The sequence below is a fragment of the Carettochelys insculpta genome, chromosome 8 (genome assembly GCF_033958435.1).
Source record: "Carettochelys insculpta isolate YL-2023 chromosome 8, ASM3395843v1, whole genome shotgun sequence".
NCBI lineage: Eukaryota > Metazoa > Chordata > Testudines > Carettochelyidae > Carettochelys > Carettochelys insculpta.
In genome coordinates, this window is record NC_134144.1 from 66,746,193 (window position 1) to 66,758,145 (window position 11,953).

The 11,953-nt window shown below is 50.0% G+C and overlaps 1 protein-coding gene across 1 annotated transcript; it reads left to right on the forward strand.

Moving 5' to 3' along the window:
• The first annotated feature begins 368 nt into the window (after positions 1-368).
• Positions 369-11,550, forward strand: LOC142016782 (myosin-M heavy chain-like). The gene is made up of 5 exons (XM_075001034.1): positions 369-404; positions 590-794; positions 2,570-3,192; positions 8,187-8,332; positions 9,820-11,550. The coding sequence occupies exons 1-5, from the start codon at positions 369-371 to the stop codon at positions 10,613-10,615; spliced, it is 1,806 nt and encodes a 601-aa protein (XP_074857135.1). The 3' UTR covers positions 10,616-11,550.
• The last annotated feature ends 403 nt before the right edge of the window (positions 11,551-11,953 follow it).

Genomic DNA, 11,953 nt, shown 5'->3' on the forward strand with positions numbered 1-11,953 from the left:
TAGAAGGGAAATCTGTGAATCAGTTCTGCTTTGTTACATGGTGGTTTTCAGCTGCATTATTTTTAATTCAGTGGTTTTTTTCCTGGCAAGTTCTAATGTTGTAGGCACTAGCTCACCCCTCGCCCTGTACAGGCCATCGCTGGCTCATGGGACTGGAGCGCTCACTTGATGTGCGTGTAACTTCCAAGTAAGCCCCACACTCCCCTCAGGAACTGCCTTCCGCCTGCCTGAACCCAGCACAGGCACTTGTTGGGTAACAACTGATCCTGTGCTTGCACTTGTTTGAACAGTCAGGTTGAGTTTTAAAACTGTGGCTGAAATGGTAATGTGGAACTGTTTGGTGACTGGTGCTGCTGATCCGTCTGAGAATGGAAGAGACAGTGGGCTCAGACTTCACTCTGCCAGTACAGTTAGTTGTGTTACAGTGGTGCCTAGATCAGGACCCAATTGTACCACACTATTGACTCCGTGGAGCAGGATGAGGCTCTGTCATGGCAGCCTGCAAAGCCCCTGCCAGCTCTATTGCTGCTTTCAGTGCTGGCAGCTTTAAAGTGTCTCCCGGCCCTAATGCCACTTGCCTTTGTTGCAGAATTCCGGCCCGAGCTGCCGCAGGTCCAGCTCCGACATCGCCCAGGAGACGGCGGGCTGTGCCAAGGCCCAGCGGGAGTGCCGCCTGCGCCCTCATTTCAGCGACCCGATGCCAACAGACGCTGTGAAGAGAAAACAGCTGGAGCTGAAGATAGCTGCAGCAGCCCGGCAACACGCACAGAAGCGACGGCAGGAGAGAGGGCACGGTACCTGCGCTGATTGCAGCATGGCATGGATGGACTGGCCTTGCCCTTCCTTGGCCTCATTGTAACAGGAGATTCTGCTCCCACGATGTAGGGGGGACTTCAGAATTTAGAGCAGCGATGCACCAGATCTGGATCTCAGTTATACTGATGGAAATCAGGGGTGACTCCACGGACTTCCGTGGAGTTCTTCTGGGCTTACGCTGGTGTTAAAGAACTCAGAATCTGGTCAAGGGGGTTGTATAAATGTAGTTTGATGGTTATGTAGTGAGGAGGCCCTAGCAGGTATATGAACTGAGTGAGCCATTTCTGCACTGCCCCCCCCAGCATCCCCTCTTGTATACTCCTGTGGGCAGGGGGTCCTGGCTAGGCTTCCCTATGCCCTGGCTAGTCCTGGTTACTCCAAAGTCCAACAAGGGCTGCAGGCAACTGGGTTCCAGAAGGGACCAGACTAGCTCCTGGCACGCCCCATATATGGGAATTCAAAGATGGCATAAAGTCTCCCTGCTGTGTCCAATGCTGGCACAGGGATGAATTGGCCCCTCTGGACTCCAGATTTGTACTGGTGTAAGTAAGAGGAGATTCAGGTCAAAGTCCCTGCTGCTGGGGGGATGCAATGCCTGGAACTGTCCTGCCCTGAGAAGCGGGGGTGGGAGGACATGGACAAGGTGAGCTAATTTGTGTGTAGCCACACGTCTTCCCCCCTGCCCATTTATGGCACAGCACAATAGTGGCTCCATGTCTGCTCCCTGCAGCACCTCCCTCGCTGAGGGGACTCCCCACGCCATGGCTAAGCCCCTAACAGTTCTTGGTCCCCAAACTCCCCAATAAACACCAAGAAACTAACTCTTCCCTGCTCTTGGAGAGTCCCTGGCAGGCAGCAGCCTTCCCTAGGGACAGGTCCTAGCCACCCTGTCCCCAGTCTGCTGGCCCTAGCAGGCAGCCACCAGCTGAGCTGGGCTCTCCTTTTTTTAGCTTCTCCCATGAAGCCTAACACCTACTTCAGGCATCACACGCTAGGCTGGATTGGGCCCCCAGCAGCCCATTAACCCCTTCCTCCTTGCTGTGAAGTTTGCACAGCCCCTCATAAGATGTTTTTCAGGATTCATACTGGATAGAGGGGTTCCTGCACTCAGAGGTTCCTCTGGTAACTGGCTCCCTCTAGGTATATGCTCTAAATAATCCCTCCCCCACCACTGTGGGGTTTATTTTTAGCTAAATCCAATGACAGCATTTAAATGACAATCACTAGGGGCAGAAGGATATACTATTTGCCTGGTGCAAGGCACCATATTGAGCACTGCAGAATAAGTGGTGGGGAGAGAGCACAAGCCATTGGATGTAACCCAAAACACAGCCATGGCAGGGTGACCACTCCCAGCTTAAATCCCTGAGGGACAAATGAGTTTTAAAAGTCCATTGCAAGGGGCAGATCCTTGGTGCGCAAAGCAGCAGCTGCATGGGCTCTGCTGAGGATGTGCTCTGTGTTCAGTGAGTTGCAGTGTTTGCAGTCAGAGCTGACTTGCACACAAGACAAGTGAGCGGTGGATCAGGGCTGTGTGTTTTCCGAGTCCACTGACACAGGCCCTCACAGGTCCCCTTTGCAGTGGGACTTCTCCGTCCAGCACCAGAACGAGGGATGGAGACAACATACAGCCCTGTTTTCCCCTAGTTCTTTCCTACCTCACAAGGTTGCCCCAGCTCAGCATCTGTTGCGTGAGCTCATCCCTGTCAGTCATGCATGTCCTGAGCCATGTTTGTGTCTATGCTTTGCTTAGGTCCGGTGGTGGCTAAAGCCAACGCCTCTTATGGCTTCAGCTTTGATGAGAACAGCCGTGCCCCATGCAGCTCCCTGCAATCTAAGCACCGCTGGAGCAACGTCAGCAGCCTGAGCGCAGACAGTGGCATTGTCGGCCTAACCGATCAGAGGGATGATGCCGAGGCCGGTGACGTGACCAGAACCAGGCTGGCAGAAGTGGAGAGGGCAGACAGCGGCATCGGACATGCACTGGCCAGGAAGTGGAAAAACAGGGCCTCTGAAACGCTGACCTCCTTGCAGGCCTGGGAGGCCCACCGTCCCTGCACGGACTGTGGTGAGAGAGACTTCCCAGTGGAGGCAGACGCACAGAACCAGAACAAGAGACGAGCCAATCTGTGCGCGAAATGCCAGAAGCGCCGGATGGAGCGAAAGGAGTCGATTCTGGAGTTCGTCAACACAGAAGCCAGTTACGGCGAGGACCTGCGGATTATCAAGGAGGAGTTCTACCTCCCGATGCAGTCGGCTGGTCTGCTGACTCAGGAGCAGCTGCTGGTGGTGTTCAGTAACGTCCAGGAGCTGATTGACCTCAATGAAAATTTTCTAGAGTATCTCCAGGAGGAAATTGACCAGGCCTTTGATCAGGTACTGTGCTTGCACTCCACTGCACTATCTGCCCATAGCAACAGTGGCTTGGTCAGTCAGTCAGAGAGCCACATCCTAGTACTGAGAGGCAGCATTGTCCGGTGGTTATGGCAGGAGGCTGAGAACAGGACTCCTGGGTTCTGTTTCTCTGTTCTCAGCCTCTTACCAATCAGCACTCTGTTCAAAGGTCTCTCTCACTCTTAGCTTTCTTCTCTGCGGCTTCTTTGATACCTCCTCTGGCTGCTTCTGTGGTATTTCTCCTGCATGCCCAGAGCTCAGTCCAAAGATACCAAGCCTCCTGTTTTTGCATTCAGCCCCCAGTGAAACCCCACCACCATGTAGCTCAGACCCCTGACAAACCTTGCAGGTGCCTGTATTTTGCAGGATGGCTCCTATTTTTCAGTTGTTTATTCCGTCAGGGAGCTGAATTGCTTCTTACGTTTATCCTGAATGAAGGGCAGTTGGTGCACCAACCAGCTACAGTAATGTTTTGCCTAAGCACCAGCGTAATGCTAGCTGGTAGAAAGGCATCCACCTCACATGGTGAGAACAGTCCCAGCAGAAGGAGCACACAGTACAAAAATCACATGAGAGAATGGGACTTCCAAGAATATAGCCAGCAGTAGGAAGATGATCTGGGCACAGAAAGGCCCCCCAGAGATGGCATAACATGCATAGGTCCCACAATATGTCCAACTCCAATCAAACTACTGGCTCCCGCGATATTATAAAGCCCCAACCTGTGGGAAGCTGGCAATGGTGCGTGAGAGTAGAAGTCAGCTGGAGCACAGGACCAGTGTTCAGGGGTTCAGGTATGTTCTGTGATTTCAATATATTACAAGCTTTGCCAGGGTGTCTCACATGAAGCCTTTGCAAAACCACATCATGTTTGAAAACCAGAGCACCATTCTAACCAACTAAAGGCTGCCTCCAGCGGGCTTCTGCAACCAGCGTCACTTTGCCAGCCAAATTCAAGATGACAAGTATCAGGGGTAGCCGAGTTAGTCTGTACCTTCAAAAACAACAAGAAGTCCCGTGGCACCTTATAGACTAACAGATATTTTGGAGTAGAAGCTTTCGTGGGCAGAGACCCGCTTCTCGCCACATGGGGAACAACAGTGTCAATGAGTCTGGGTTCAGAAAGGGCAAATGGGGCACTTGGCAGTGTTGTTCTGCACTCAAAGAAGTCTGAAATATTGACATCATGAGACACCATCCTTACTGTGTTTACATCAGGGGTCAGCAAACTTTCCAAGGCGGAGTGCTGAAATTTGACCTTTTGACCTCTAGGTGTAGTCCGAGTGCTGGTGATACTTTTTAAAGTCACTAATGCAGAGTTTCAACGTTCAGATGGTGGTTGGTAGCATTAGCTGGTCTTTTGTTAAGCCACAGGCAGCATGGCTTTGAGCAGGCTCCCAGCTGCAGCAGGGAGGGGGCTGAGGCTGAGCCAATGAAAATGGCTTGTGTGCCACTCTTGGCACCTGTGCCCGAGCTTGCTGACCCCTGCTCTAGATCATAGCGCCCAGTTTTCACATAAAAAGATGTTATATGTTAGTTGCTAATCCTGCCTTGCAAACTGAGCCTGAGGTCGGGGAGTCAAAGTGGGAGTTTTTTCTTCTCGCACATTGTCACTAATCAAGGTTCTTCAGGCCAGACTATATCCTTTCTCTATGCATGTGTGACCCCACTGACAGAGCTGGGGGCGAGCACAGTTGCTCTCCTGTGGGAAAATACTCCATTTCAATTCCAATCATTTGACATTTCCCCCCTGAAAAAGATGTTAAAAATTGACTTGTTCCTGCGAAGTGTTTTGACTTCTACAGAACACCATTTTCCAGTGGAAAACTGTCCATGAAAAAATGTTTTGAGCAGCTGTGCCCATAAGCCACACAGAGAACCTGATCAGAATTTGGTACATAGAGCTGTTGAGGCACCAGAAGGAGCAGACTCCAGCTCCTCTCTTAGCCATGTTGGCCCTGCAGAGCTAACAGTAAAAGCACTAAAAATGTTGCAGATCCCACACTGAAAGCCTGAGAGAAGATTTGTTAAGTCAGAAGGTGCTATTTTTACATAATCATTTTTCAGTAGCGAAACACACTTGAAACTAACTGGGCTCAACTCTGATCCATTTTGCAGTTGAAAATCTGGAATACTGAAAGTTGTGGGGTTGACTCCAGATTTATGCTGGTGAATCTAAGGGCCAAAGTTGACCCCATGATCTGCCAAAGTCCCCTTTTAACCTGGTGGCTTTCAGCAAATATTCTTAGAGCTGAGGGCATTTTGTAAAAACAATTTGCTAGTCACCTTTAATGTGCAGCGTTATATGAGGTGCTGTCTAACTCTGCCCACAGCACTGCACAATACAATCACTGCCACATGGCTGCAGTGATGCTTTCCCAAGATACCCATCCCACTTATACAGAGACTGTGTGGCAGGACAAAACATCAGCCTAGGACAGCAAAGGTGAACAGGTGACGAGTTCAGACTTCCTGCTTTCTGTGTAGTGAGCACAATCCATTAGATGCAATATCAATTCAAGCCAGCAGTTTTTGTATTTTCACCCCCCAAACAGACAGACAGCAAACCATGCCACATGCTTGTCTTGACCTGCAATGACCTTGACAAGACGACAGCCACAGCACTAGCTTCCTAGTGTCTGGTGGAGGAAGGACAGACATGTGCCCAAGTCAGAAGTGCCCCTCAGCAATTTCTAGAGCAGGTGGACATTGAAAGCAGCTGTTTGTTTTGCCAGTTGCTCCTCTCCGACTGTTTCTTTCTTCCTTTGTCTGCAGCCTTCTTTGCAACCACAATGTATTCCTGCACTAAAAGGCTACAGAATTACTACTGTAGTACCACAGTGCTAACTCTAGGCAACTTGTTATGCAAACAGCTAAGCAAAGCTAATGGCCTTACCTGGCACCATCTTATGTATCTTATTTCATAACACACATCAAGAAACCAGTATCAGAGTGGTAGCTGTGCTAGTCTGTATCTGCAAGAATACCCAGGAATCCTGTGGCACCTTATCAACTAACAGGTATTTTGGAGCATAAGCTTTTGTGGCATCTGACACGACATGCATCTGACAAAGCGGGTCTTTGCCCACCAAAGCTTATGCTCCAGAAGAGCTGTTCGTCTATAAGGTGCCCCAGGACTTCTTGTTAGGGCAAGAAACCAGCAATTCACCATGACATTTATTTTCACATAGCATTGCTGAGTCCCATCTAGCCCAGAGGAGAGCCATTAAAGGCATCTTCCTGCACCAGCCAGACCCGATAACGCAGAACAAAGGCAATCCCTAATTCGTAGCTGTGTTATGCTGCGTCTCTCCCCGCTTGTCTCAAATGTTGTCAGTATCACTTATGAGCCATGGCGCCAGCCCTTCCTGGTTATCCTCTGTGGCAGATGGGCCAGCAGTACTGGCTCTGGATCAGTCTGCTGGGGAGAACGCTCAGAGCTCAGCTTTTGCTGTGTAAGCCAGTGAAGGCAGGGCAGCGCCACCAACCCATGGTAGGAGAGGGCACTTTGGACAACTCCACAGTATTCCCTGTTGCACTGATAGCCCTCCATGATGAAAACCGGTTTGGCCAGTCAGGCACGCTTGCCTTCATCATCGCCACACACTGCCTCACCCCAGCCGACCAGCAGCCAGGCAATTCCATCCTTGTTGGATAGCGAATTCTATCAGTGGTCTCCACTCGTGTTGACGACAAAGAGTTTAAATGAGCCACTGGGGAGGAAACCAAGATCATCATTTCTGGTCACGTTGCTGCTGTCAGACGGTGACTGCATTCATTTGATCTGTGCTCGAGCCCGCCGCCTAGAGGGAGAAGTTCTGCGTTCCACTGCCAGCCCCTGGAAACAGACAGGTTGCCCTAAGACAGGGGATGGGCTCCCATTGGGAGCCCTGAATGGAGATTCTTCAGCCAGAAAAAGATCACCCTACTACAAAGCCTAAATTGAGTTGGGGAAAGAGAGAGTTGGGTGCGTTCTGGAATGAGTTTGCTAGCAGGTAGATCTGGCCCTCCAGTGACTTCATAAACAAGTTTCTGGGGTTTGTGACCTGCCTGCTGTTGGGGGGAGGGTCTTGGCTAGGTGGGAGGGGCTTCTGATGGGCCACTGCCCAGGCAAAAAAAATCCATTACGCTGACAGATTCTGGCAGTTCAAAGACCCTAACAACCAGCCCGACTGCTCTACAAGCTGCTGTCTACCACCTACACACATTTAAGCAGTACTTGGAGGAAAGCAGTTCGCCCCCACCAGAGCGTTGGGCTTAGACCACAAGTGCTGGTTTCAGCTCTGCCACTGATGTGCTGTGTGACCTTGGGTGAGTCACTCAGACCCAGATCCTCAGAGGTACTTCAGCCTCTAACTCCCATTGACATCAATGGGAGTTAGGCATCTAAATGCCTTAGAAGAGCTGGGTCTTAGCTTTTGTGGCACCATTTCCCTATTTGTGTAAATGGGGACGCTAATACCCATTCATAAAGAGCATGGAGCTCCTGGCATGAACGAGTGGAAAGGGTTGTTTGGATTACATGAGCCCTTTGCGCATCTCTCTGGCTTGAGCAATGCAGCTTCACCCCTTTCTCTTGTGGGGCCAAGCCCTGTGGTCAGGCAGGGCTCCCTTGAAGGCAGTGAAGCCCTAACACAGAGTTCTTTGAGTGTACAGCCAGCTGGATTGGCACCTGAGTGCACGCATGGGAAGGGGTCTGAGAGGTCCTTTCCTGCTAGGGGAGCTGTGTAGCTGAGAGAAGTGAGGCCAGGTTCTCAAGCTCCCACCACCCAATGAGCTGAGCATCTCTGAAAGTCTGGTTCACAGACTCCCTTCCTGCAGGCATTACCAGGCTTCGCACGCACTGGCCTGAACACAAGGGGACTGCTTTGTAGTAAGCGTGCTGCTCATGAGGAAGCTTGCCTTGGTTTGGGCTCAGCCCCGGTGAGCCCCCATTTCTCTTTGGCTGACTGCAGGGGTTACTTGTGTCTCTGCAGGGCGATGAGGACCTGATGACCGTGTGCATTGGCGAGATCTTTCTGGAGTTTGTCAATATGCTGCCGGCCTTTCAGACATACTGTCTTCAGCAGTCCTCTTCAGTGAACACGCTCAACGCCCTAGAGAAGGAGAAAGAGCTACTCAGGTGAGGTGGGCGGAGTGTCTCTGTTGTGCGTCACAAGGATGGAAGAGATTCAGAAAAGCTCAAGCCCTGGTGTCGAGACTGAAGCCATCCATCTAGGGGGAAACAGGCAGGGCAGGCTTCCCAAGCTGGATCAGTCCTGGCCTGATGGGACTCCCACTAGGAGTGAGAGGTTAATTCACCCTCCTGAGCCCATTCAGTCTTAGACCTTTGTGCTGGACCAGCCTGCAGGGGCACCAGTGGTGGTGGCTGTTGTGATACTGATGCTTGTCCACTTGAAACTAGACTGAGACCCATCAAACTCCTTTCATATGGGTCAGCAAACAATCCACAGCTGCAAACAGCTCTCAGTCACTGCTGCCCTATGCCCTAGGCCTGCTGCCCAGGCAGACTCCTTAGTTGGGAGGCAGTGTGGCCTTGTATGTAGAGCACGGGTGTGGGACTCAGGAGGTTCTATTCCCAGGTCTGCCACTGACCTGCTGTGTGACCTCATTAGGTCACGTCACTGCTCTGTGCCTCAGTTTCCCCCTCTGTAAGATGGGCAAAGTGCTTTGGGGTGGGCTGATGAAGAGAAATGTACAAGAGGTTGGTGGTAGCAGCAGAGGGTCCAAGCATGCCTAATTCTGCCTCAGCAGTAAAGAGCGACGGACTAGATCATCTCGAGGTCTGTTCCAGCCCAGCAATTCTGTGGTTATTAGCTGATGAAAACTTGTGTACCGGTGAGGCTCGGACAATTCATGCCAGCAGAGGAGCTGTCCCTGAACACTTGAAAATCCTTTGATGCAGAACTGTTGTCAAGTGATGTGATCTAGCCCATAATGTTCTGTGTTTCTCAGGCATGGATGACAAGCCTGATCTTAGGAAGGGCAGAGCACCTGGAGCTTAGGAAAGCCAATGGGAATCACAGGCAGGAGCTCCTCTCCCCATGACACCTTCGTAATGTCCAGTGGGCTAGGGGCAGTCCAGAGCAGTAGTCAGGTGTGCCCAGGTGGTTGGGGTAATACACATCAAGTGCAGCCCAGGACAATGGTCAGAGGTCTCTCAGGGGTCAGTAGCTGGGATATCCGATGTAAGGGACTGGGAGGGTCAGTGGGTTTTATTCCCAGGTAAGGCAGGATGGGGGAGGCAGTTGTACGTTTCTCAAAAGGCTTCCTTTTTGCGTTGGGGTCTTTCAGTAGTCAGTGTATCCCGTGAGATTGCTGCCTGATCATCCAATTGGGGGCCTCGGCCTGCTGCCCAGTCATTCAATCAGTGACCTTGTTCTGCTGCCTGATCATCCACTCCGGGGCCTGGACGTGCTGCTGTGAGCTTGCAGGTCTTTAGCACTCAGTTTGTTGGTTGGGCTGGTGGTTTGCTGTAGCGCAGTGACTAAGAAGCTGGGTTCAATACCAGTGCCCTGATAGCCCTAAATTGCATTTTATTTTCATTGTCTGCTAGTGGAATCATCCTGGTTTTCTTCCCTTTTTTAACCTCCCCCCACTCCACCACAGAATATTCCTCAACGTTTCCCAAAACGACAACACGGTGCTTCGGCGCATGAATCTGAGATCCTTCCTGATGGCTCCCTTGCAGAGAGTCACCAAATACCCACTTCTCCTCAGCAGGATCATCAAAGCCACCACCGAGTACCACCCAGATCATGGCAGCCTGCGGGAAGCCAAGAGCCGCATCGAGTCCCACCTGGAGCACATCAACATGAAAACCAAGCAGGAGGGGAACTCCTGGACCCTGCGCTCCTTCCGACAAGACAGCAAGAAGAAGAGGGAAGTCATCAACATTGAGATGAGGGAAACTGCCATCAAAACCGTGGGCTGGCTGCGGGAGGAGACACGCTTTGTGATGGAAGGGCCCCTGCAGCTCGCTCAGCCACCTGATGGCCAGTGGGTGAAGAAGGGCAGCAAGACCTTGAAATTTCAGAACATGCATGTGCTGCTCATGGTCAACATAAAACGGGTGTCTGAGTCGAGCCTCGAGGCCACTGAGCAGGGACCCGTGAAAGATGCCGTCCTGGTGCTGATCCGAGACAAAAACAATGGGAAATTCAGTTTGCTCAGGGAGCCCCTGAGACTGAGTAATTGTGTCATCTCCACAGATCCAGACTGCGGCGATACATTTGAACTCATGGAGATCAGGCGGGAGGCGTTCGTGTTCCGGGACGGTGACCAGGCACGGACTCATCACTGGTTCAGGCAGATCAGGAGGTTCTCGAGGGAGTTGGGCTCTTGGAAGAAGAGGCGAAACGCTCTGCCCAACATCATGATAAGCACATCACATAATAGGTCTTGAAATCTAGAGAGAAGAGCATGTTGGAAAAGACTGGGCTAAATCAATGAGACCTGCATAGAACCATCACTAGACTCAATGGGCTGAATTCAACCCTGACGTAACTCTAGCAGCAACTGTGGAGTTACACCAGGAATAAATCTGGTCCAGGGAAGGTGATGATTTACTGGCAGTGTTGCAACCAGCTGATGGAGCCTCATCTGGGATTCCAGCAAGGTGGACTTACATCCTATTTGTGACTCACTTAACCTGTTATGATTAGACTTATGAAGAGCAGGTCTCTGGAAAGAAACTAATGAGCTTAAGTTGTTAATATTGCACTGAGGGTTAATGGTGTCGGGTGCTTGATATTACATGGCTGTGATGAAGAGCTGATCTGGATCATGAGCAAGGTGTTACTGTGGCACATACGTCATCAGCATTAACTAAAGCCAACGTCAAAGCTAGATGCAGTATTATTGAATGAACAAGGAGGTTTGGACAGTATAACTCTCTAGTTTGACTGGTTTCCGGTTTCTCTCCATCTGATTCCTGCTAAGTTCAATGAAATATGTTGCTGGAGGTGGGAGAAATCCATGATTCACATTTAACCCAAACAGTAGATGCCGAATTGTTCAGATTTAATGTTGTATGAAGGTATAAACCCAAAAAGCAGAAGAAATGTACACAGCTGTCTCCCCACAAATACATACAAGACACTGTAGAAGAGCAATATCCCCTACATTTAAAATCATCAGTTTTTAACTGGCTTAAACACACGTCAGAAGACTGGAAAATAATACTATATCTGAAATATTTCACAACTGCGGGTCTGTAAATAAGGGTCTGTTACCACTTCTAATTAACTACAAAGTCTGATTATTTAAAGATGTAAACTAGTGTATTTCAAAAGTTTAAAAAAAGCAGTTTACATTGTACTGTAGTTTAACAACATGAAATGTTTTAATAATTATGTTTCAATGACTCTAGAGGTGTTTCATTTATCTTTGGGTCCACTTTTCTACGGTTAGAATTTCATTGATTATAGATAGCGTTTAGTTGAAGAAGGAAGCACACGCTGCTGTTTGCACTCACTGAACAAAATTTAGAGGCAAATCCAAGTGGGTCTTTGGGAAACAGTATAACGTACACTTTCTTCTGGGCTCAGCAGTCATGTTACAGTAATCCTCACTAGACAACCTGCCATCAGTGTAGAGTCTTACAGTTGGGATGGACTATTTTAGATTGATTCTGACTAATAAGGAGAATCTGACTGAGAATGTGAAAGCAAACGGCAGCTTTGGTGAAACTGACCACAATATGATAAAGAGTTCCTGATGCCAAGTAAAAGAAAGACACAGA